Source organism: Pogoniulus pusillus, chromosome 20 (assembly GCF_015220805.1).
Source record: "Pogoniulus pusillus isolate bPogPus1 chromosome 20, bPogPus1.pri, whole genome shotgun sequence".
Taxonomy (NCBI): Eukaryota; Metazoa; Chordata; class Aves; order Piciformes; family Lybiidae; genus Pogoniulus; species Pogoniulus pusillus.
Window position 1 is genome coordinate 10,058,784 of NC_087283.1, and position 23,702 is coordinate 10,082,485.

Here is a 23,702-nt window from a genome sequence, read left to right on the forward strand (position 1 = left end):
TGGCTCCAATCTCTTTTCAGGGAGTTGTAGAGAGCCAGAAAGTTTCCCCTCAGCCTTCTTTTCTCCAGGCTGAACAACCCAAATTCCCTCAGGACCCTCTCAAAAGCCTTGTGCTCCAGCCCCTTCATCAGCTTTGTTGCCCTCCTCTGGACCAGCTCCAGCACCTCAACGTCCTTCTTGGAGTGAGGGGCCCAAAACTGAAGCCAGTATCTGAGGTATGACCTTACCAATGCCATGTACAGGGCAATGATCCTTGCCCTGGTCCTGCTGGCCACACTTGCTGCTCCAAGCCAGGGTGCTGGTGGCCTTCTTAGCCACCTGGGCACACACTGGCTCACCTGAAGCCACTGTTAACCAGCACCCCCAGGTCCTTTTCCACTGGGCAGCATCCATCCACTCTGCTCCAAGCCTGGAGCCTTCATGTGGTTGTTGTGACCCAAGCACCAGGACCCAGCACTTGACCTTGTTGAACCTCATCCCACTGACCTTGGTCCATCATTCCAGCCTGGCCAGCTCCCTTTGTAGCTCCTTCCCAGGCTCCAGCACATCAACACTCCCTCCCAGCTTAGTGTCATCTGCAGGCTGGCTGAGGGTGCCTCAGTCTGCTCATCCAGCCCACTGATACGGATGCCTTGTCCCAGTACTGAGCCCTGAGGAGCACCACAAGGGACCAGCCATCAGCCAGCTTTTCAGCCAGCAAAGTGTCCACCACTCACCCAAGCCACGAGCAGCCAATTTAGTCAGGGGAGCCGGAGCCTTGCCCACCTTTTATTGCAACAGCAATGGCAGAAGTGACAAAAACCCAGCGAGTGCTGGCAGGAGGAGCAGAGGAACCTCATTCCCTCACCCCTGGGGCTGCAGGGCCTGGGGACCTCTCAGGGAGCTGGAGATCCCCCACAGAGCTGAGGTTCCACAGGGATTTGAGGGTCCTCTGAGGAAATGGAGGCTGTCTGGAGAGTGGGGGCTTCCACAGGGAGCTAAACATTCTTGGGGATACCTTGGAGAGCTGAGAATTACTTGGGTAGCTGAGCATCCTCAGGGATTTAGAGATCTCTAGGAGCTGGGGACCTCCCCAGAATGCTGAGCATCCCTGGGGATCTGCAGATATTTTGGGGAGCTGACCTGGGCATCCTCAGGAACTGAGGCCCCTCATGGAGCTGAGCACCCTCAGGATTTGGGGGATCCCCAAGAGGTGAGGATCCACCAGGGAGCTGAGCATCCCTGAAAGTGTGGGGATCTCCATGAGGTTGGGAGCCCACAGGAGCTGGATAACTCCCTGACAAGCTGAGAATCCCTGGGAATTTGGGCAGGAGAGCCCAGGGGGAACTGATGATCCCCAAGGACTTGAGGATCCCCAGGAGCCAGGCACCCCAATTTTCCCCTGCTGAGGGGCCAGGGTGCAGCTGGGAAGCAGCAGCACGAGCGGCACAGCAGCAGCAGCATAGAGAGGTGTGAGCCCCCAGCCCCATTACTCAGCCTCGACAGGGATGGGGTTCACCTGCCCCCCCACCTCTGCCGGCTGCTTCTTGCGGGCATCGGCGGGGGGCCGGGGCGGGGGGTTGCTGGGTGGCTGCTTGATGGTCTCCACCTTGTGCAGTGGCTCCCGAGGCTTCTGCTCGATGGGTCTCCACTCCTCCCCACGCACTGCCGCCTGCAAAGCCACGGGGGGGTGGTCATGGCGGGGGGGCGTGTCCCCCAAAATCCACCATCCACCCCTGCCAAAGCCACTCTGCACTCACCAGCAGGTAGATGCCACTTGCGATGGCCAGGCAGACGGTGCCCAGGATGGTGGAGAGGAGGAAACCAGCAGGGACAGCCAGGCTGTGTGAGGAATGTGGGGGTGAGGGGGGGAGTAAGGGGGCGACTGGACCCCGATCCCAACCCCAACCCCACTTACGCAGCATGCAGGATAGCTCGGATGTAGTAATTCCTCGTGAGGGGCCCAAACACCTTCACCACTGCTGTCAAGTACTTCTGGCCACTGTAGAACAACACTGGGGGGGGTCAGAAGGGCTGCCCCCACCTTGAGGGGAACCCTCCAGCCCTGATGGACCCCCATTTCCACCCTGTCCCTGCATGGTGCACCCCAAGGAATCCACTTGTGGGATCCAGCCCTGCACCCACCCCACTGCCCCCACCCCTGGAGCTACGTTTCTGTGCGTGGGGAGTGTCCCACGACGCCCAGCGCCAGGGGCGGGGGACACACATCACTTACCACCTCTCCATGGTGGAGCCCTTCTGCCGCTTGCTCCTGGGGTACTCAAGCAGGCAGACCAAGATGCCTGCCGCGCTGCCGGGGGGGAGTCAAGGAAAGGGCTGCTGAGGGCCACAATGAGCCCCTAGGTACAATCCTCAGCCCCAGAAATAGGGTTGGTGAGGAAAGGGAAACAGTGGTTTGGTCCCAGAGTGAGAGGAGGATGAAGATGTCTCCCCCCAGGTGCGAGTTTCTGCATCCCACCTGAACCAGGGCAGGGTTTTTCCCTGCATCCCGAGCACCCTCTCCGGAAGGATACATGGCGTAGGCTGCGAAGTACCACCCCTTGAACTGCCCTGCCACGGCCACGATCCCACCTGTCAGCATGACTGTGGGGACAGAGGCGCAGAGTGGGGTCCCCGACTAGCGGTACAATCCCCCATGTCAGCATACGGCCCCCAAAGCAGGATGCAGGCCCCCACATCCGGGATTACGGCTCCAGGGATGCTGGGGAGATGCTCTGTGGATCCCTTCTGGATGCGGGGAAGGGAAATGGGGGGCTCCCCCCTGACTGGGGGGCTCTGGGGGAGTTTTTTGTTCTGCTGGCCACTTGTCAGCTCCACCATGAGCTTTGGACCCCCTGGCTACTCCTGCATGGGCAGGAAATGTAGGAGGGGGAAAGAGAGGAAAGAAAGAGGAGGAAGAGGTGGACAAGGAGGAAAAGAGGGGGACGAAGAGAGGGGAAAGAGGGGGACGAAGAGAGGGGAAAGAGGGGGACGAAGAGAGGGGAAAGAGGGGGACGAAGAGAGGGGAAAGAGGGGGACGAAGAGAGGGGAAAGAGGGGGACGAAGAGAGGGGAAAGAGGGGGACGAAGAGAGGGGAAAGAGGGGGACGAAGAGAGGGGAAAGAGGGGGACGAAGAGAGGGGAAAGAGGGGGACGAAGAGAGGGGAAAGAGGGGGACGAAGAGAGGGGAAAGGAGTAAGGGAGGAGGAGAGTGGCAAGAGAAGGAAAGAGAAAGAAAAGAGAGAAAGGCGAAGGACGAGGAGAGCTAGGGAGGGGAAGGAGAAGGAGGAAGAGAAGAAAGAGGGGCAGGAGGAGGAAGAGGAGCCTCTCGCTCTGCGCATCCCCAGCGGGACGGGGACTTTCCGGTTGTCCCCGGCGTCTCGGGTTGCGCTATCCCGGCACCCTCGGAAACCGCAGCACCTCTGTAGCCCACCCTCCGCCCCCCGCTCTCACGGAGCCCGGCAGCCACGGGACCCTTATCCCGTGAACTCCCCGCACGCCCAGGACCTACGGCCAGCCCATCCCCGCCCCCCACACTCACTGAGCCCGGCCGCCAGCGCCTGCTCGTTGGCCCACATGGCCCACTCGATCTGCCCCATGGCTCGGTCCCGCTCGGCTCGGTTCGCCCCGACCCGGAAGGCAGCCGCGGGAGCACGGGCTGAGCCGGCCCCGCCCCCTCGCACAGGCCCCGCCCCTTCCCGGCAGGCCCCGCCCCCGTGACACAGGCCGTGCCCCCCGGAGGGGACAGGGCAGAGGCCCGCGGGGCACACAGCGGCCCCACAAGGCGCGTGGAGGAGCAGCCTCACCAGGAACAGCAGGCGGACACGTGGGGTGGGTGTGAAGGGACAAGGTAAATCCAGTGAGGGGGGACAGGGTGACAAGGAGCGTGCAAGAGGGACAGGATCAGTCCCGTAAGGGACACAGCAGGACAGAGGACAAGGCAGAGTGACAAAGGGGTCACAAGGGGATAAGATCAGCCACAGCAGGGACCTCTCAGGGACAAGGATCAGTCCTGCAAGGGACATAGTGGAGTCAGTGGACACACAAGGGTCAGGGGCCAGGTGCCGGGGGGCAGGATCAGCCTCACAAAGGACTTGGAGGGAAAGGGGACCTGTGAGGGGACAGAATCAATCTCGGCAGGGACACAAGGTACCAGAGGCTATTTAGGGGTGACAGAATCATAGAATGTCAGGGGCTGGAAGGCACCTCGAAAGATCATAGGGTCCAGCCCCCTTGCCAGAGCAGGATCACCTAGAGCAGACCACACTGGAACACACCAGATGGTTCCCAAGTACCTCCAGAGAAGGAGACTACACAACCTGCCTGGGCAGCCTGTGCCAGTGCTCTGTCACCCTCACAGCGAAAAAATTCCCCCTCAGGTTCACATGGAACCTCCTATGCCTCAGCTTCCACCCATTGCCCCTTGTCCTGTCACTGGGCATCACTGAGCAGAGCCTGGCTCCAGCCTCCTGGCACTCACCATGCACATATAAACATGAATGAGGTCACTCTTTAGTCTCCTCCTCTCCAAGCTAACAAGCCCCAGCTCCCTCAGCCTCCCCTCATAAGGAAGATGTTCAACTTCCTTAATCATTTTTGTGCCTCCCTAATCAGTCTCAGCAGGGCCAGTGTGGGGAACAGGACAGGAGCAGCCCCACGGTGGGCTTTGAATGGGGACAGGGGCCATGTGGGGTGACAGGTGCCACACAAGGGGGATAGGACCAGGTACATTTTGGCTGCAGAGCCCAAACACCCCAAACCACCACCAGAAAATGTCAGAAACTCTCTTATTTCCTTACAAAAGAGTAAAAACCAGCCGGGGGCTCACATCCTGCCCCAGGGCTGGGGACAGTTTAGCACCAGGTGGGCTCAGCACCCTGAGTCCCCCGGGTGGCAGCAGCAGACAGAGCTCCTCCTCGGCGTGTCACGGCCGTCCCTAGGGCTCAGCGGGGCAGCCCATCTGCTCCCAGGAGGTGCTGGCTGGGGTCGTCCACAAACTGGGGGCCAGGGCCAGGCTGTGGGGCAGGAGATGTGTTTAGGAACAGCAGGAGACAGCAGGGGAGCCCCTGTTTCTGCAGCTACCCCCCACACACTGGGGCTATGGGGCAGCTCTGCGACCCACAGACCCCAGCAAAGTCCACCCTGTGGGTCACACCACTGTCTACAGATGGGCTCCCACACACTCCTCTCAGTATGGGGACAGGGATGGGGGGTCCCACACAGGACTCTGGGGATAAAGATGGGGTCCTGTCCATCTCTGGGGACAGGGATGGGGTCCCACACACAGCCCTGGGGATGGGAACAGGGCCCTGTACACGCTTGGGGAGAGGGGTGGGGTCCCATATGCAGCCCTGGGAGTGGGGACAAGCCCAGCAGATGGGTCCCAGATCCCCCCCAGCCCCATACCTTGGTGTGCAGGATGTACTGGACAGCCCCTGGCACCGGCTCCCTCACCACCGCCGCCAGCAGCTCCTCTGGCAGCACTGCCGAGCCAACGGGCAGCCCCCGCACAAACCTGTGGGCATGGCCACACCCTCAGTCCTGACCCCACCACCACCAGCCCACTGTTCCCCCAGTAAGAGATGGGATTGGCCTTACTGGTCCCCGTTGATGGCAGGGGGGAAGCTGCATCTCACCACCTCCACAAACTCGGCCACAGTGTCAGCCAGCGTGAAGATGACTGCGTTGGGGCCAGCGTCAAAGGTGTAGGCTACCTGTGGCGAGGGGGACATGGTGATGGACTCTGTCACTGGGAGTCTTGTTGTAGGGGACACGCTGAGGGACCATGACACCACAGCAAATCAGGACCTCTGTGGTGAAGGACGTGAGGGAGCACAGCACCACAGCAAGCTGGGAGCCTTGTGATGGGGGACACAGGGACACGGTGAGGAGGCACAGCACCACAGCAAGCTGGGAGTCTTGTGATGGGGGACACAGGGACACGGTGAGGAGGCACAGCACTACAGCAAGCTGGGAGCCTTGTGGTGGGGGACACAGGGACACGGTAAGGAGGCACAGCACTACAGCAAGCTGGGAGCCTTGTGGTGGGGGACACAGGGACACGGTGAGGAGGCACAGCACTACAGCAAGCTGGGAGCCTTGTGGTGGGGGACACAGGGACACGGTAAGGAGGCACAGCACTACAGCAAGCTGGGAGCCTTGTGGTGGGGGACACAGGGACACGGTGAGGAGGCACAGCACCACAGCAAGCTGGGAGCTCCATGGAGCCATACGAGTACCTTGGTGGATCCATGATGAGCATTGAAGCGATGTGCCAGGGCAATGATGTGCCGTGAGAGGTCATTGAGGTAGAAGATGGGAGGGAAGGTGTCGAGGCAAGTGGCATGGAACTGGTTGCTGTCCTTCATGGTGAGCTGCCCAAAGCCCTCGAAGTCCCGCTCCCGGATGTGCCGCATCATCAGCTCCAGGCGTTCTGGAACCACTACCTCAGCTCGGTGCTGCCAAGGCAGGTGGGTCATGGTCAAACCCACTCTGAGAACAATTGTGACCCTTTGGGCTTCATTTGGGTAGCCACGCAACCACCGCCTTCATACTCCCATTCGGTGCCTCCCAGCATGGAGAAATGTCCCTCTTCTAAGGGACATGGGACCCCAAACCCTGCCCTGGGCAGTATGAGACCCACTGTCCCCATACCTTCAACAAGGGGCTGGTGTCCACGCTGGTCTGCATCCCTGCTGTGCTGGCCACCTGCTTCTTCTCCCCACTGACCTGGACAGGAGGAACAGATAGTGGCACATGACCCCCAGCTCTGAGCCCACCGAGTCTCAGGGTCTGCAACCACACAGGGTTGGGGTTTCTCCCAGGACCCTCCCCTCAAATCCCACCCACGCTCCTCACCACCAGGATGAGGACCCTGAGCTCCGGCCAGTGCGTTTCGGGGGCCACTTGCTGGGCCAGGCTGTCCTTGCCATCGGGTCGCTCGCCCCGGCGCCACTCCACGAAGCCTCCCAACATGCTGCGGCAAGCGCTGCCTGAGCCGCGCCGCGCCACCTCCGACAGCTCGCCCTCCACGCCGTACAGCCGCGCCAGCACCGACACTGCAGGCGTGCAACAGGGTGAGAGATGTGAGACAGTGCTGTCACCCCCACCCTTGTGCCCCACAACGTCCCCAGTCACTCACCCAGGCAGGCGTAGCCGGCAGCGGAGGACGCCAAGCCGGCGGCGGTGGGGAAGTTATTCTGGGTGGCAATGTGGACTTTGTAGGAGAGGTTGAGCGGAGCCACATCCTCAGAGCTGCCACCTCGGCGCTTACGGGCCAGGCGGCGCACTGTGAGGAGACAGGAGCCACGTGTCGGGGGCAGAACAGGGGATGCCCTACCCAGGGTGCCCAGGGTTGGGGGACACCCCTACCTTCCTGCAGACAAGCCTGCAGCCGGGGCTGCCCCACGTCCACCTCCTCCCCATTGAGCCACAGACGGTCCTTGGTGAAGTGGCGGCTGGCGGCAGCTGTGGTGGTGGTCTTCAGCTGCCAGGGAGATGGGCATGGGGGTCAATTCCACCCTGCATGGTCTGGGGTGGGGCACGACAAGGGCAAAGGGGCCACTCTGACCCCACACCGACCTGGTCCTGGTGCAGTGTCACGCTCAGGGAGGAGTTGATGGGCAGGATGAGGTCATTGTCCCGCTTGCCCCCTGCAAGAAATGGCATGGCATGGCCTGACAGGCATGGCTGGCTTGGCACGGCAAGGTACAACTTGTCATAAGTTGCCTTGGCACAGCAAACCACGAAATGCACAGGATATTACAGTTCGGCAGGAGTTGACTTGGCACACTACAGCATCACATGGCATAACTGAGCATGGCGCAGCTTGGTATGGCACAACATTGCTTGGCATCACATAATATCACTTGACATGACATAGCTTGGCATAGCAGAGTGGCAGAGCATAGCACGGCACAACAAAGCACAGCACAGCTTAGCACAGCATAGCATGGCATAGTATCACTTGACATGGCATGGCATGGCATAGCCCAGCATGGCACAATTTGGCATGACAGTCCTGGGCATGGCACAGCTTGACGTGACACAGGTTAAGTCCAGTACAGCACATCACAGCTTGTCACGGCACCACTGGACATGGCAAAGCATAGCACGAAGCAGCATGGCACGACATAACATAGCACAGCTCGGCACAGCACGGCAGGGCACTGCTTGGGCAGGGCACAGCACGGCAGGGCACTGCTTGGGCATGGCACAGCACGGCAGGGCACTGCTGGGCAGGGCACAACGCAGCATGGCACGGCCCGTCAGCCTCTGTGCTCACCCCCACCCCCGCCCCCACGCAGTCCCAGCCCAGCGAGGGGTTCCGGCACTCACAGTACTTGATGACGGCGATGTTGACCGGGGCCGTGCAGGTGACGACGGCGAGCGGCCGTTCCTCCGCCATGGCGCTGCCGCCGGCCCCGGGGCGCTGCCGGGCTCGGGCCTGTGGGCGCTGGCATCCAGCCCCGCCGCCGCGCCACCCACGTGGCCGTCACCTGTGGCGCACCTCTGCCCTGCTATTGGCCAGTGCGCGGCGCTCGGCTCCTAGCGACCAATAGCAGCGATCAGGCCACAGGCAGGCCCCGCCCCCAGCCGGCGCTGGGCCGGGCGTGCGGGGGCCGCTCAGGCCGGAGCAGCTCTGCCGCGGCCCTCTCCGCGCCGCCACCGGCTCCGCCGTCCCCAGCATGGCAGTGCCCCCCGTGCTCCTAATGTCCTCGCAGCCCCCAGCCCTCCCAGCAGGCCCGGTACTTAAATATCCCCGTGCCCTCACGATCCCGGCGCACCAGCTCCACCTGCTAGCCCAGCACTGCTCCCACGGCCCCGGTGTGTCTCTGGTACTCCCAGTGCTCCCCACAGCTCCTGTACCCGACACCTCCCAGTGACCCTCCAAGTGCTTCAGTGCCACCCCAGCACTCCCGGTGTCTGCATGCACACACCTGTTCCCTACACCACGCTGCCCTCCTGGCCCCAAATGCCAGGGAGAGCTGAGCAGCAGACAAAGTAGTTCCTCATCACCACCAGTTCTGGCCCTGGAGTCTCCAAGACTGCCACTGGGACAGAAGCCATGCCCTGGCCAGCACAAAGGCGAACATCCATACCACTCTGAGAGGACACCAGTGGCTGGGACACCAGGGAGGGGGGCACGGGTGCAGCACATACCCAGGTTGGAGGGATCAGATGTGTAGAGCCATCCCATGGCCCTCAGGAACCGCACAGGGGCTCAGAGCCAGGACACCTCTTGGGAACACCTGCAGAAGGACAGCAATGCTTTGGGGATGAGACATGGTGCCAAGCACCCCCGCTCTGAGTGCCAATACCTGGCTGCTAAGGAGGGGGCATGGCTGCCACCAGCAGTGCGTGCAGGTGAGAAGGTACTGGGATAGGCACAGGGGGACCTCTCCAGCAGCACACAAGCTCCCAGCAAGTTTAGACACTTGGCACTGGGAGAGCAAGCTGGGAAGTGCTTGGGCTGGGCGAAGAAAAGGGCTGGGGCAGCAGGTTGAAGGAGATCCCACAACAGAGAGGAGGAGCACAGGTGATGAAATGACAGTGCCCAATCCCATGCTGGCACCATCAAGTGAGGAGGTGACAAAACAGTGGACGCAAGCCCTGTCTTTGGGAAAGAAGCAGCACAGAGAAGCCAGGGCAGGTGGCACCCACTGCCAGTCACCTCCTGAACCCCAGAACTGTGGGCAGGGACTGCAGAAGGAGACTAACTGGTGGATGAAACTGCCTTTATTGAGAAAAAATGCTTTGCTACAAAGAAGGTTGTCTGTTTTCTTCTTCTTTTTCTTCTTCTTCAAAAAACAGTAGGGTCTAGTTAAAAGTTCAAGTTCTGCAAAAAAAGTGGTGGCTAACACTGACACGAGCACGGCCGGCGGCACGGCGGAGCTCCTGGCAGGGCACAGCCCAGCTGGCAGCAGGCACAACTGAGCCCCTGCCAAGAGAGGACAAGCAGGAGCCGCCCATGCAGCCTGGACCTTAAAGTGCTTTACAAAAGCAGCCGTTGTTGCCCCTGCTCTGGTGCTGTGGGGCAAAAGAAGAGGAGGAGGAAGAGGAGTAAGACAGTTCTGGTGGAGGCTGCCCCAGGAACAGAGGATCCCAGTTGAGGATGGGATAGGAAAACCCTCCTGGGCCCCTTCAGGGAGATGCCCACCCATGATCTTGGGTGCATCAAGGGCATCTCCTGGGCTGGGCAGGTGTCAGGCTGGTAATAGAAGATCTCATCCCTCCTTGCTAGCCTAGCTCAGTGGAGGGGAGTGGAGCAGCTCCAGCCCTTTCCCTGCCCTCTGCTAGGAGAGCAAATGGTCTCTGCCCACTTGTAGGGCTGCCAGTGGCACAGGGGAGCTTCAAAGCCCCCGAAACACAGCCAGTACTGATCGAATCCAAAGTACAAAATAAGAGGGTATTGCTAGAGCAGAGCCAGAGCCAGGCCTTGGAGAAACCACAGAAGGGCACTTACCCATCCAGAGAGGGGCAGAGGGATTGCTCACCCATGCTCGCGGTTCCTTCACCCAGAGCTTTGGGCTGATCCCGTCACTGCTGTGACCTTGAGGGGTGGGAGGGCCCCAGCACAGAGCTCCTCACCCCCAGCACCAGCAACGACCCTTCAGATGGGTCATGACAGATCTTTCTGCCACCCTCACCCAGCCCAGCAGACTCCACAAGCAGCAGGCAAAGGATCAGGAGGGACAGGTCACCAGGATGCTGCGGAGCACCTCTTGGATCAACATCTGCCCAGTTGTGCCATATTCCCAGGAAGAGGGAGACACAATCCCGTTTCAGGGGGATGACACACTCAGTACTGGGGTCTTGAGTGGGCAGATATCCCTCCTGCAGACCCATCACCCAGACCAAGCGTCAGCGTGCCACAACTAACCTGCCTGCTCCGGATTACTGCAGAATACCATCTGGAAAGCCACCACGCTGGATTACACCCTGCCCATGGCCACATCCAGCACTGCCACGGAGCTCTGCCTGCAAGATTAAGCCATCAAGAGCTCAAACACATGTCCTGGAGAGGGTTAGTGGGCAGAAGGCACCCCAAAGAGGGTTAGTGGGCAGAAAACATGCCTCAGAGAGGGCCAGTGGGCAGAAGACACCCCAAAGAGGGTTAGTGGGCAGGGGAATGTGCCCCAGAGAGGGTTACTGACCCCAAGAATGTACCTCAGAGAGCATTAAGTAGGTAGAATGCACCCCAAAGGTTAGTGGTCACAATACAATTGCTACTGCTGCTCCTCAAAAAGGCAGCTCAGCACCAGCTCCTCCAGCCCACAAGGTGCTGCTCTGACCCAGCCTCTCCTCCATCACCGCCTGCCCACAAAGGAACACAGCAACAAAAGAGAAGAGCCCAGAAACAACCAGAGAGGATGCACATGCTCCCCATGGTCCCACCTGCCAGCCCCAGGGTCTGGGTCCTGCTTGCCAGCAGATTTCACAGCCGCAGCCTGTTGGTTTGCTTGGGGTTTGCTTTAAAAAATAGAACTTCTCTTAATAGTGCTCCATAAAAATACTGGTCCCCCGTGACAGATATTGCAGCGTGAAGAGTTAACAGCTTCTGTCCTTGCTCTACAAAAGGTGGAAAAAGGCATCACACCGAGGACATGTAGAAAATAAAAAGCAAGAGCTCAGTATCACAAGAGCTGGTACAAAAGAAGGAAGTGGAGTTTCACTGGATGCCATCCAAACGGACTCCTCCGAACCCGCTGCACACGAGGGCAATCATTTTGCCCCGGGGATTCAACCCAACCCGGGCAGCAGCAGGCAAAGAGGCAGCTCCTGCCTGCTGATGTCTCTGGAAATAGCTTTGTAGTCTTAAAAAAAAAATCAAAACCAAACAAGACCAAGATGCTCCGTGCTGCTTCCTTCCCTTTCAGGGAGGAGGTGGATGATTCCATGCCAATCAGGGCATTTTGGCATGAAACGCATCAGAGGTTTAGGTACCTACTCAGCTGCAACAGAGAGACAAATAGTGCCAAAAAGCATCTCCTAATAAATAGGTCTGGGTACAGGCAGACAATCCAAACAGGGAGAGGAAACCCCAACCGAGGAGTGGTCCAAACCCCAACCGAGGAGTTCAGTACCGATTCCTCTCTCCTCCTGGCAGCAGGTGGATGACTCTGCTCTCACCAGTCCAGCACGATGCCAAAGAGCCTCCACCTTCTTCAACAAGGTGGACTTTGGCTAAAGAGGAGAAGGAAGAGAGGCAGCAGCGGGTCTCTGGGGGGACTGATGAGGTCTGGGCCTCCCTGGCAGGAAGGCTGAGTGTGCAAAAGGAGTCAGGGTGGTGAGGGGGGTTCCAAAGCGATGCTCGTGGTCAGCCTCAGTTCTCAGACAGAGACAGTGCCAGGGCAGCCTGCAACGCTGCCTCCTCATCGATGTTGTAGTCCTGGAGAGAGAGAGGGGTGCTCAGGAGAGCTGGCACAGCCAGGGCACCCACAGCAGGCACAAAGTCACCCCTGCTCTTTGTGGTCCCACCGAGGCTGTGAGCCTCCATCTCCTCTGGCACACAGGAATGCTGTGCTTTTTTTTTTGGGTGCCCTTTGTGCCCATGGACCCTTTCCTGCCTGCGATCTGCCAGCACCAGCCTTGCTCTTAGACCTGGCACTGGGCAGGATCACAGAACCATGGTATAGTTTGACTTGGAAGGGACCTTTAAAGGTCATCTAGTCCAACTGCCATGCAGTCATCAGGGATGTCTACAACTAGCTCACAGTCCCAGACAACCTGAGCTGCAATGGTTCCACGGATGGAGCATCTCTGGGCAACATGGACCAGGGTCTGACCACTCTCAGCATAAAAAAATTCTTCCTTCTACCCAGCCTGAATCTCCCTCTTTTAGTTCAAACCATCACCCCTTGGCTTGTCACAAGAGGCCCTGCTAAAAAGTTTCTCCTCAGCTTTCTTCTCAGACCCTTTAAGTCCTGAAAGGCCACCAGAAGATCTCCCTGGAACCTTCTCTTCTCCAGGCTGAACAACCCCAACTCTCAGCCTGGGGTTCCAGCCCTCTCATCATTGTCGTGGCCTGCTCTGGCCCTGCTCTATCAAGTCTGTGTCTCTCCTGTGCTGACAACTTCAGAGCTAGATGCAGTATCAGGGAAGACATCAGGGAAAACAACCCCCCCAAGTATTGACAGAGCTAAAAGAGAGGGATTCAGATGAGATATAAGAGATTTTTTTTAAAACACTGAAGATGGTGAGACCCTGCCCCAAGCTGCCCAGAGAGATGGAAGATGTCCCATCCCTGGGACCATTCCAGGTCAGGTTGTTTGGGCCTCTGAGCAGCCTGCTCTAGTTGCAGATGTCCCTGCTGACTGCAGGGAGGTTGGTCTGGATAACCTTTAAAGGTCACCTCCCATGCAAACCATGCTGATTTCATCTAACAGCACTGCACTAAAACCAAGATGCTAACTAACAAAACCTCCCCTGGCTCCCTACAGCCCAGGCTGGGCAGTCACATCTTCACTCCACACAGGAGGGGTCAGTGAACCCCCAGAAAGTGGGCCATGAATAACCCCCCTCAACATGCAGCAGCAGCAGCCAGATTCCCCCTCAGAGCCCCAAGGCTGGGCTGCTCCCCTCCCACTGCTTGTCAAAGCCCAAAGAAAAGAGCTTTTGTGTTACTATTCCTCAGGGGAAGAGTTTAATGGAGCACGAGGAGGAAATAACTCATCTTCAAGGAGAGTGGGAACATCTTCCTCTGTTCCTTCAGAAACCTCTTCTTCATGTCTGATGACAACCAGCTCAAGAACACCCCCCCCAGAGGTCTCTCAAATGGGCTTACAGGTGTGTGCCACCTGTCTCCAAGGAGGATCCATGCCCTCACGCCCTGGGAAGAGCACTACACCTGGCATGGGACATGGGGAACACGAACCCGGTTTGGCTCAGGGCTGTATTCAAGGTACTCACCACAAAGGTGTCATAGGAGAACTTGTGCCTGTGGAGGAGGTGCTGGAGGAAGTTGGCACTTTTGTAGCTGGGGTCCCCCCAGGGCATGGCTGAGCAGACAGGGCACACCTGCAGCAGGTAGGGATGAAGGACAACCGCGACCTGAAGGGCAACTATGACTTGTGGCCACAAAGCCCTCCACCTCTACCCATCAAAGAAGCACATGCCCCCTTTCTGACAGTGATCTGCAGGGGATGTGCTAAACAAGGGGTCCCTCAGCCTGCCTTGAGCAGATCTTGCAGTGCACAGAACCTCTGCAATGTGGCTCAAGCTGCTTTTTAACCGCACTTTAAACATCTCTGAGATGGTGCCAGAGCTGCAAGTCCTCCACCACAGCCAACCCAGCAGGGATGGGGAAAGGAAATCCTGCACCTTCCAGGTTACAGGCACCTCTAACAAAGCAAGCAGAGGTAGGTCCTGCCAAAGGGACTTAAAACCAACCAGCTGAAAACGCAGCAGCTGGCCTCAGGTGGGGCATCAGCTGTGCCATATTTGGACTTCCAGGAGGTACCCTCTCGAGGAGCAGCCCAGCCCAGTGCCACTCACCACTCTGTTGGGGTCGTTGCGGTGGTTCTCCATGCAGTGCTTCACCAGCTCCTGCTGGTCCAAGTTCCGGGTCCCGCAGTATGGGCAGACGAACGTCGAGCGGTTGGGAATGTTGCTAAAGATGGTGAGGATGAGCTCAGACCCCTTGGGAAAGGACTGGATTGAGTCCTTCCAACTAACTCGTCCAGCCCCTGCCAGCTTTGTGACGCCCATCCAGAGCAGACACCAGCTCAGCCCATTCCCACCCCAGCCCCAGTGGTTTGGCCTGTCCCTCCCACACCACGCTCTGAAACAAGGGGCAGCATGGGGGCTGTAGGTGCATGGCAAGAGAAGGAGCTGATGCTTCTTGCTGTGATTAATTCAGCCTAGAGCCAGCTGAGGATGAGCCAGCATGTGCCCAGATGGCCAGGAAGGCCACCAGTGTCCTGGCTTGGATCAGCAGTAGTGTGGCCAGCAGGACCAGGACAGGGATCATGCCTCTGTAACTGGGAACTGATGATGCTACACCTCCAATATTGGGTTCAGCTCTGGGTCCACTGCTCCAAGAGGGGCTGTAGCAGGTCTGGAGAAGGGTAAGGGAGCCGGTGAAGGGTGCAGAGCACAAGCCTCGAGGACCAGCTGAAGGAACCAGGTTTGTTCAACCTGGAGAAAAGGAGGCTGAGAACTTCTGGCTCTCTACAACTGCCTAAAAGGAGGCTGGAGGCCGGTGGAGGTTGGCCTCCTCTACCAAGGAACATGTGACAGGATTGGAGGAAACGGACTCAAGTTGCACTAGAAGAGGTTTAGGCTGGACATGAGGAACAATTCTTTCCCTGAAAGGGCTGTCAAGGCCTGGAGCAGACTGTCCAGGACAGTGGTGGAGTCCCCCTCCCTGGAGGTGTTCCAAAGCCATGGAGAGGTGGTGCTGAGGGCCATGGTTTTGTGGTGGCCTGGCAGTGCTGGGTTAATGTCTGGGCTTGATGACCTTAAAGGTGTCTTCCAACCAAAACATTTCCACGACTTTGAAACACACCCTCAGATGTCAGTGCTTGTAACAAAGATGGAGAGAAGACCAGTGCAGACTGCAAGGAGGGGCACACTTCCCTACCCAACACATGGCAGTACCTGGGGATGGGCTGGGACGTGGGGACAACTGGAACAAACTTGGGGCAGTTGGCCATCTGCTCCTGCACCTTCGCGCAGGACGAGACGTGAGAGCGCATTTTTGCCAGGGTCACCTGGAAGAGGAGAGAAGAAACATTCCTGGAGGCTGCAGCACTCCCAGGTGCAGCACTGGACCCTCCAGCACACTTCAGGAGAGCAGCTTTGGTCAGCTATGCAGGATGACTCACTCTGGTGTGGAAATGCTGCACCAGCCCATCCTTCCTCACAGGACAGAGAGCGCCTGCTGCGTGTGTCCCCAGAGGTCACACACAAGCCACCAAAGCTGTGCTACCATAGCACCAGCTCCATTTTCCTTTCCAAATGAGGAACTGCTGACAGAAGGAAACACCAAACTGCTCCAACACAGCATGAGATGGTTCCTGGGCTTCAGTCAGGGAGTTACAAGTAGATCCCCAAAGTTAAGGAAGCCAGAAAGTGCAGCAGCAGAGATGCATCCATGAATCACAGCATCACAGCCAGGCCTTGAATCATCCCAGACCTGACTGCCCTGGGCTGGGCCAGGCCACGCTGCTGTTTCAGCTTCTGCACAGCCTCTGGGACCACAGCTCCTCAAGACAGCTCATGAACACTTAATCCATGGCTGAGCCACCTGGGGGTGTTCAGCCTGGAGAGAAGGAGGCTGAAGGGAGACCTCCTGGCTCTTTACAATTCCCTGAAAGGAGGCTGGAACCAGGCAGGAGGTTGTTTTCTTTTCCCAAGGAACAAGCAACAGGGTAAGAGAAAATGGCCTCAAGTTGCACCAGGGGAGGTTTAGTTGGGCATGAGGAACAATTTCATCCCCTTGAGGATCATCAAGGCCTGGACCAGGCTGCACAGGGCAGGGATGGAGTCTGTGCTAGTTTGAGGCAAACTGGAATGTCCAGTCTGGGTGATTTTGTAAGAGTGGGGGCGCAGGTAACACCCAAACCATCACAGAGTCCCTGTTCCTGGAGGGGTTCCAAAGCCATGCAGACGTGGTGCTGAAGGACACTGTCTAGTGGAGCCCTGGCAGTGCTGGGTTAATGCTCGGGCCTGATGATCCCAAAATTGCCTTGGATCAAAAAAAAATCCCTGATTCCAATTCCTTATCCTCATCAGGAGCCACAGCAGAGCCAACTCTCAGCCTCTCTGATGCTGCAGGAAAACCTCAACCTGCTTTTGAAGGTCCTACTATCTATTAATAGCTGCAGTCTGCTGACAAAGGCAGCTAGGAGAGCACCTTCATCTCCACGCAGCCCTGCCGCCCGGCTCACAGCAGCAGCTGTGACACACAGGGGACACAGCACACCTCACCAGTACGACTCTGGGGACCCCAAACCAAGCTGCGGACAGCAGGAGACCCCCTCCCGACGCGGTGGGATGGAGACAAGCAAGCTTCCAAGCAAACTTCACCTTCTTGCTGCAGCCTCTGCAGGGAGCCTTGTAGGATGAGAGCTGTTTCTCCACGCTGGAAGCCTTCTCCACCTTCTTGGGGTCGAAGGGCATGCGGCAGAGCGGGCAGAGAGGGGACGGCACTTGGAGGCAGGGCTGCAGGCACTCCCCGCAAAACCTGGGGGCACAGACAGCAGCGTCCACGGCCCAGCCCAGGAGGAGAAGTGGGACCCCAAAACGCCACTCCTGGGGACTTCTGTGCACCCCCGGCTGCAGGGCAGCCAGGAAATGCAGGGATTGGCATCCCTACTGGGAGAACTGGACCGAACTGGGAGTCTGGGAGAGGGTGCAAGGAGGCCAGGCAGGTCAGTTGTCACAGCAAGCTCATCCCCTCAGCCTGCCCACCCAGCTCACGCCACCCACAGTGGAGGACGAGATGCTGCTAAGCCTCTGTCGTGGCCACGAGGGGGACAAAGCAATTTTGTCCCAGCTCCCCAGCATCAGCCCCTAGCCCCAGATAAGCTGGAGGTGAGCGGGAAACAGACCACTCTGGGGCAGCAAGCAAAGCCACAGCCTCCACAGGAAACAATAGCTCATGAAAGGGACACAAGGAGCCACTGAAACGCTGGGGTGACAACAGACCCCAGCTCTCCATGGCAGCACCACAGGGGGCCTAAGGGAGCAGGGCATGGCACCCACAGGGGTCTCGGCAGGATTCGCACCCCTGTGGGCAGTGTCAGGGTGCTGGGAGCAGAGTCTGGTGGAGCTCCTGGAGGCATGACCCAGGTCTGAACGCAGAGGGTGAGGTCAGCATGGGAAGGACCCCTGAGGGCACCATGGTGTGGGCTGGGAAAGGGCAGCACCCAGCTTCCAAGCAGGGGAACGGGCTCAGGATTAGGGCATGGTGCCCAGTGTCGGGGGGCTGCTGGGCACGGGAAGAGGGTCCCAGGGCTGAGCGGCAGGAAGGGAGGGAGGTCAAGCACCACTCAGGAGGTGGGCTGGGGGTGCTGGTATCGAGCCCGGGAGTGCTGGCAGGAGCCTGCGGAGCTGCAAGGAGGAGAAAGAATGGGGGTCCCCAAACCCGGCTGGAAGAGCGGCCCAGACATCAGCTGCGAGGCAGGATGAGGGTCCCCGCAGCGAGCGGGGAATCCCGGCACTGGGCTTGGGACAGGGGTCCCGGTACCGAACTGGAGAGCGAGGTGTCAGTCCTCGTACAGAGCTGGGATGGAAGCCCCGGCACTGGCCTGAGGGGGAGGCCGCGGATCTCCGTAGCAGGCTGGGACAGTGTCTCCGTGCTGGGACGGGGGTCCCGGTAACGAACGGAGAAATGGGGTGGAGGTCCCAATGTGGGATGGGAGACCCTGTACGCGCTGGGATCCCACGCCAGAACGCCCGGAGGACTCCCGGTGCCAGAGATGGTATGCCCTCTGACCGCGGCTGTCCCGGCCCCGGAAGGTGGCCGTGCCGGGCCTGGGGGTCCCCACTGCCGCCCCCGGGGCCCCGGCTCACGTGTGCCCGCAGCCCGCGATGCCGACGGCGCGGTGGAAGACCTCCAGGCAGATAGGACAGCTGAACTGGGCCTCCAGCGCCTCGGTGGCGGGGCCGGCGGGGGGCAGCGGCGACCGAGGGGATCCAGCCGGGGCCTGTGGCCGCTGCGCCGCCGCCACCAGCAGGCTCCGGAACATGGCGGCGGCGGCGGCGACAGAAGAGGAGGCGGGGCGATGACGTCACCACGGGACGCTTACGTCATCGCTGTGCGCCGGCAGGGAGGCCGAGGAGGGGACGGAAGCGGAGGGGTCCGAGCGGCGCTGCCATGTGCGAGGCGGCGGGGGCCGACGGAGGCTGCGGGGCCGATGGAGGCTGCGGGGCCGACTCGGCACCGCCACGGCGCCGACGACTTCCGGCAGGCAGGTGGGAGGCCGAGACCGGGGCCCGGGCAGGATCCTTGGGGCCGCCCTGCATGGCTAGTCCGGTGCTGTCGCCAGTAGTCCCCCGGTGCCACCGCCGGTACCATCCCTGGTACCAACCCCAGTACCACCCTCGCTACCCTGTTACTACCCTGTGGTACTCCCGCCGTGCTGTCTCCGGTACCCCTCCGTTACCCCCCTGGTACCCCACTGGTACTGTCCTCGGTAGTCGCTGGACCAGCGTCTAGTGCTGCCCCCGTACTTTCTGGTACTGTCCCCAGTATTCCCTCCGTGCTGTCCCCGATATGTTCCCTGTCTCCCCGTGTTGCTACCCTCCGTAACCGCGCCGGCCGGTACTGACACGGTAGCCCCCCGGTTCTGTCCCCGGTATCCCTAAAGAGCTGTCTCTGGTTCTGCCCCCACAGTGCCTCTCCCATACCTCCCTGGTATCTCCCAGTGCTGTGTCTAGTACCCCCCCGTACTGTCCCAGGTGCCCCTAGTGCTGCCCCATGGCCCAGGATCACCACTCCTCTGCCTGGTACCACCCCCAGGGGGCACTGGGGCCCGGTGCCCCTGATGCTGTCCGGTGACCACCTATATCCCCACAGCCCCCCACAACCCTGTGTGAAGTGCAAGCAGGGCTCTGCCTCCCTCATCATCCGTGTTGGGGATCCCTTCTGCCGGTAAGGGACCGAGATGGAGTGGGACGGGGTTCGGGACACAGGGTTTGGGGGCATGGGGGTAGGGCATCGGCTCTGTGGGACAGCGAGGCCTGGGGGTGTTTGGGCTGTGGGCTGTCAGGGTCTGGGGGCATCAGGATTTGCGCACACTGGGGGTCTGGGACATCAGGGCTTTGAGGAGAGCCGGGCACCGGGATGGCGCAGCTGGGGGCCAGTGGATGTCAGGAGCACCCAGGCGCGGAGACAGGACCTTGAGCAGCTGGGGCCTGGGGGCACAGGGCCCTGGGCCGTGCTGTGGCTCAGGGCCGCGTCCCCGCAGCGACTGCTTCCGCGAGTACTTCGTGCACAAGTTCCGCGCGATGCTGGGCAAGAACCGCATCATCTTCCCGGGAGAGCAGGTACGGGGCAGCACGCACGTGCGGGCACCTGCGCGGTGCCACCCTGGCTGATGGCCGCCCCTCGTGTCTCCACAGGTGCTGCTGGCACTGTCGGGAGGGGCAGCCTCCAGTGCCATGCTCCGGCAAGTCCAGGAGGTGAGAAGGGGGATGGTGGGTGGGGGCGGGGAGCAGGGCATGGCTTACCCAGCCCATCACCTGCTGCCTCTGCCAGGGGCTCAGCCGAGAGACGGCCAAGAGGCTCCGCTTCATCCCTGGCCTCATCTACGTTGATGGTAAAGATCAGCTCTGCTGCCCCTTTGCTGTCCACTCCCTGACCCACTGCCTTCCCCTCTGCCCATCCCCTGCTGCCTGCTGCCAGCCCACAGTTCCTCTGTGCCGTTCCAGGGCTGAGGGGTGCCCCCAAGCCTATCAAGGCTGTGGCACCCCGAGGTGTCCCTTTGCCCCAGGGACATGGTGGGTGTCCCCTCCTCGCCCTGCTGACAGTGGCTGCAGACGTGCCCACCTGCCTTTGCAGAGGGAGCAGTGCGCAGGCAGAGCCTGGCTCAGCGCGAGAAGAACCTCGCCGACATGGAGACCCTGCTGCAGGCCACCGGCTTCCCCTACCACCTCGTGCACCTGGAGGAGGTACACAGACAATGAGGGGACACACTAGGTCGAAGGGGGCGCACTTACCAACTCCCAGCCCCACCCTGGTGTCTGTCTGTGCCCCACAGGCCCTGGAGCTGCCTGCATCTATCCTGCAGCCGGGGACGAGGGGTTCCCATGAGCCTGGTCCCTCCTACAAAGAAGCTGTGGAGGGCTTCATCCATGAGCAGCGGCAGGATGGGAACAGGGATGGTGGCACTTCACTGCCTGGCCCTGGCACCCAGGATGCACCCCTTGCCACCCCTCACTTGCCTACTGCTGTGCAAACCCAGAAGCTGCTGCAGCTCTTTGAAGCTGTGGAGACAACAACAGCAAGAGAAGAGCTGCTGCAGATGCTGCGGTGAGGGACTGATCCTGCCCGTCTCTAGCACTGGGCACAACACAGTGGCTCTGAGCTGTCACCTTGTCCCACAGGACCCACCTCATCGTGCAGACAGCCCGGACCAGGGGCTACGCCAAGGTGATGACGGGCGAGACCTGCACCCGCGTGGCCATCAAGCTCCTCACCAACATGTCTCTGGGTCGTGGTGCTTTCGTTGCTGTCGACACGGTGAGCAGCCTTCCAGCACCTTGTCCCCAAGCTGGGGACAGCCATCTTCACCCAGGAGGGGTGGCCTGTGGGTTGGTAGTGGCACTGTCCCACGACAGCCACACTCTTGCAGGGCTTCGTGGACGACCGCCATGGCGACGTGCTGGTGGTGCGGCCCATGCGGGACTACACGGCCAAGGAGATCGCCTTCTACAACCACTTCTTCAACGTCCCCACCATTGCTGTGCCACCTCTCTTCACCAAGGTAGGGCCACCCCATGTACCCCGTGGAGGAGATCCCAACCTCCGTGTCCTCACAGCAGCCCGTCCCAGCCTTTCCCTTGCCCCCCCAGCGCCGGGAGAAGCCCAGCATCCGCCACTTGATAGAACACTTCCTCCTGGGGCTTCAGGACGACTTCCCCTCCACCATCAGCACTGTCTACCGGTATGGCACTCCGGGGTGAGGCCGCCAGGGGGGTGTGGAGGTGAATGGGCTGCATGCACTCAACCCCCACCCCCACAACGCTGGGTGCAGGACAGGAGAGAAGCTGAGCCCAGATCCAGCCAAGGCGAGCTGCGAGGAGGAGCGCTGCCTGCTCTGCCTCTGTGCCCTGGACATCGCTTGGGGTGAGTGAGTGGCACAGTGGTGGGCTCAGGGCAATTAGAAGCAGGGGCTGGCTGTGCACTCCCAAATCTCACCCTTGTCCTCTGGCTTCTCCAAGAGGAGGACTTGGCCCTGGACGCCACACTGATCCTGGAGGAGCCAGAGGAGAACGGGTGCTGCCAGGATGTCCCAGCAGCACGGTGAGCATCTGGACAAGGAGGGTGCTGTGCTGGCACCAGGAATGCCATGCTGGCACTGAGGCCACCACACTGGCACCACTGATGATCTCTTCCCCCAGTGCTGAGAGAAAAGCTGCCTTTATCCCACTGCTGTGCTATGGCTGCCGTCTCACCTTCAAAGAATTGGTAAGGCTTTTGGAGTGCAGTGGGGTGGAACTCCTTGGGGATGGAGGTCCTCATCCCCACCACCCCTTTCTTGCAGGGTCCCCTTGCCCTGCTGCCACCCTACATACGTGCTGAGGGACAGCGCAGGATCCACAGGTAGGGGGGACAGGGGTCCCCTCCCGGCTGGTTCAGCCTTATGCTGTCTGCATGCATGGATCCACCCATGCATGCATGTTGTGTCCATCCCTTACAGAGCAGAGATGGTGCAGCAGAGCCAGGAGGCCCTGGAGGATGAGGAGCCTGGCCAGAGCTAAAGTGGCTGGGGACAGTGGGGCACAGAGGTTCCCCCTCTCCCTCCGGCGCACTGATGGAGCTGGGTGGTCCCCCCATTTTGGATGGTTGGGGGTCAGAGGCCCTGGGGCACCTGGGAAGCTGCTTTTAAACCCTATTTTGTTACTAGAGAGAAGGAAGAGGCCCCAGGTCCCCAGTATGGTAAGGCCAGGGGTGCTGGAAGCCACCCTGGGGCAGCAGATCCCACCCTGGCCCTCCTCACCCCCCAGCCTGATCCGTGCATCAGCCAGGGAGGCCTCAGCTTGGTTTTATTTGATTCTGTATAAATAAATCATTTGAATTAATAAAAAACCAAACAAAACCAAAGTCCCAAGTGTCTCTAGAGTCCAGCTGGGGCTGCCACCCCCACCCACCCAGCTTGGCTTGGCTTGGGTTGGGAGGGCATGACCCAGGGCCCCCCATCCTGGGGCTGGGGGGCTATTGCTTTGCAGTACACCCTGGTTCTGGAGCAGGGCTGGGAGGAGTTGGGGAGGGGGCATGGGGCAGATCCTCACCCCCCCACACACCCCAGCCCAACAGTCAGGAGTGCCCAGCATGGTGGTGGGGGCGCACTTCTGTCCCCCACCCAGGAAGGCACAATGTGGTCTCCTCAGGGCTGGATGGCTTCAGAACACAGTAAGAAAAAGCATCCTGAAAACTGAGTGCTGAGCACCCTGCGTCCCACTGCCTCCCCTGGCAGGATACAGCCCCAGCTTTGGCAGGGGCTGGTTAAGGCATTTGTGGTGATGTCCTTGGGAATGGGGCTGAGAGGTGGTCCAGAGCCCCTTCCCCTTACTCCTTCTCCTGCGTCCACTTGATCATCGTCTCAGGGGAGCGGTAGAGGAAGATGAGTTTGGCGTAGAGCTCTTCCTCCAGCTCCAGCTCGCCCGTCTCCCGTACCAGGAAGATATCCTGGCACAGCTTCAAGATGCGGTCCACACAGGGCAGCTCCTCAAACATGATGGAGTGGGAGATCTCGCTGAAGAAACCGCGCACGAACTTCCCGATCACCAGCACGATGGAGACGTACAGCCCCATGATCCTGCGGGCACGGGGGAGCTTCAGCTAGCGCGCCCCCGCTGCGCCTCTTAGCGGGTGCCCCACCACCACAGCCATCACCTCCAGCACTACAGCCATCACCACCAGCACCACAGCCATCAGCACCGCCACCAGCATCACCACAGCCATCACCACCATCATCTCTATAGCCATCACCACAGCCATCACCTCTGCTATCACCACAGCCATCACCTCCACCATTTCTACAGCCACCACCA

At 60.0% G+C, this 23,702-nt stretch overlaps 5 protein-coding genes across 7 annotated transcripts in view; 1 reads left to right on the forward strand and 4 right to left on the reverse strand.

The window, feature by feature from the left end:
• Positions 1-735: 735 nt before the first annotated feature.
• Positions 736-3,640, reverse strand: LOC135184211 (cytochrome b-245 light chain). The gene is made up of 6 exons (XM_064159778.1): positions 3,520-3,640; positions 2,514-2,583; positions 2,216-2,290; positions 1,898-1,981; positions 1,740-1,821; positions 736-1,651 (listed from the first exon to the last, which is right to left on the reverse strand). The coding sequence occupies exons 1-6, from the start codon at positions 3,575-3,577 to the stop codon at positions 1,469-1,471; spliced, it is 552 nt and encodes a 183-aa protein (XP_064015848.1). The 5' UTR covers positions 3,578-3,640; the 3' UTR covers positions 736-1,468.
• Positions 3,641-4,748: 1,108 nt separating this feature from the next.
• MVD (mevalonate diphosphate decarboxylase) lies at positions 4,749-9,229 on the reverse strand. The gene is made up of 11 exons (XM_064160109.1): positions 9,141-9,229; positions 8,316-8,525; positions 7,560-7,630; positions 7,350-7,464; positions 7,120-7,266; positions 6,837-7,036; positions 6,633-6,707; positions 6,218-6,436; positions 5,577-5,692; positions 5,385-5,493; positions 4,749-4,993 (listed from the first exon to the last, which is right to left on the reverse strand). The coding sequence occupies exons 2-11, from the start codon at positions 8,383-8,385 to the stop codon at positions 4,922-4,924; spliced, it is 1,194 nt and encodes a 397-aa protein (XP_064016179.1). The 5' UTR covers positions 8,386-8,525; positions 9,141-9,229; the 3' UTR covers positions 4,749-4,921.
• Positions 9,230-9,698: 469 nt separating this feature from the next.
• RNF166 (ring finger protein 166) lies at positions 9,699-18,693 on the reverse strand. Its single transcript, XM_064160110.1, has 6 exons — positions 18,498-18,693; positions 17,010-17,166; positions 15,579-15,691; positions 14,475-14,589; positions 13,890-13,997; positions 9,699-12,369 (listed from the first exon to the last, which is right to left on the reverse strand). Exons 1-6 carry the CDS (start codon positions 18,671-18,673, stop codon positions 12,304-12,306), a joined length of 735 nt encoding a protein of 244 aa, XP_064016180.1. The 5' UTR covers positions 18,674-18,693; the 3' UTR covers positions 9,699-12,303.
• A 45-nt stretch (positions 18,694-18,738) lies between these two features.
• CTU2 (cytosolic thiouridylase subunit 2) lies at positions 18,739-22,752 on the forward strand. The gene is made up of 15 exons (XM_064160114.1): positions 18,739-18,899; positions 19,504-19,578; positions 19,895-19,973; positions 20,049-20,108; positions 20,185-20,245; positions 20,488-20,597; positions 20,687-20,958; positions 21,033-21,168; positions 21,281-21,412; positions 21,501-21,592; positions 21,683-21,774; positions 21,870-21,951; positions 22,050-22,116; positions 22,193-22,251; positions 22,349-22,752. The coding sequence occupies exons 1-15, from the start codon at positions 18,802-18,804 to the stop codon at positions 22,407-22,409; spliced, it is 1,476 nt and encodes a 491-aa protein (XP_064016184.1). The 5' UTR covers positions 18,739-18,801; the 3' UTR covers positions 22,410-22,752.
• Positions 22,680-23,702, reverse strand: part of PIEZO1 (piezo type mechanosensitive ion channel component 1 (Er blood group)) — a 30,681-nt gene continuing 29,658 nt past the window's right edge. For all 3 annotated transcript variants that reach the window (XM_064160113.1, XM_064160112.1, XM_064160111.1), the window contains one exon: positions 22,680-23,467. In XM_064160113.1, the coding sequence (XP_064016183.1) occupies positions 23,218-23,467 (250 nt within the window). In that variant the 3' untranslated portion in view covers positions 22,680-23,217. The remainder of the gene's footprint in view (positions 23,468-23,702) is intronic.

Coding starts and splice junctions, on each gene's coding strand:
- MVD (XM_064160109.1), bottom strand. CDS start 8,385: ATGGCGGAGGAACGGCCGCTCGCCGTCGTCACCTGCACGGCCCCGGTC. Junction 7,465..7,559: donor TGACACTGCACCAGGACCAG/GTCGGTGTGGGG, acceptor TCTCCCTGGCAG/CTGAAGACCACCACCACAGC. Junction 5,693..6,217: donor CTCATCATGGATCCACCAAG/GTACTCGTATGG, acceptor CCCTCGCCACAG/GTAGCCTACACCTTTGACGC.
- CTU2 (XM_064160114.1), top strand. CDS start 18,802: ATGTGCGAGGCGGCGGGGGCCGACGGAGGCTGCGGGGCCGATGGAGGC. Junction 20,959..21,032: donor GAGCTGCTGCAGATGCTGCG/GTGAGGGACTGA, acceptor CTTGTCCCACAG/GACCCACCTCATCGTGCAGA. Junction 21,952..22,049: donor CAGGATGTCCCAGCAGCACG/GTGAGCATCTGG, acceptor CTCTTCCCCCAG/TGCTGAGAGAAAAGCTGCCT.
- LOC135184211 (XM_064159778.1), bottom strand. CDS start 3,577: ATGGGGCAGATCGAGTGGGCCATGTGGGCCAACGAGCAGGCGCTGGCG. Junction 2,584..3,519: donor GGCGCTGGCGGCCGGGCTCA/GTGAGTGTGGGG, acceptor CTGTCCCCACAG/TCATGCTGACAGGTGGGATC. Junction 1,822..1,897: donor CGAGCTATCCTGCATGCTGC/GTAAGTGGGGTT, acceptor TTCCTCACACAG/CCTGGCTGTCCCTGCTGGTT.
- RNF166 (XM_064160110.1), bottom strand. CDS start 18,673: ATGTTCCGGAGCCTGCTGGTGGCGGCGGCGCAGCGGCCACAGGCCCCG. Junction 15,692..17,009: donor GCAGAGGCTGCAGCAAGAAG/GTGAAGTTTGCT, acceptor CTCCTCTTCCAG/GTGACCCTGGCAAAAATGCG. Junction 13,998..14,474: donor GCAACGACCCCAACAGAGTG/GTGAGTGGCACT, acceptor TACCTGCTGCAG/GTGTGCCCTGTCTGCTCAGC.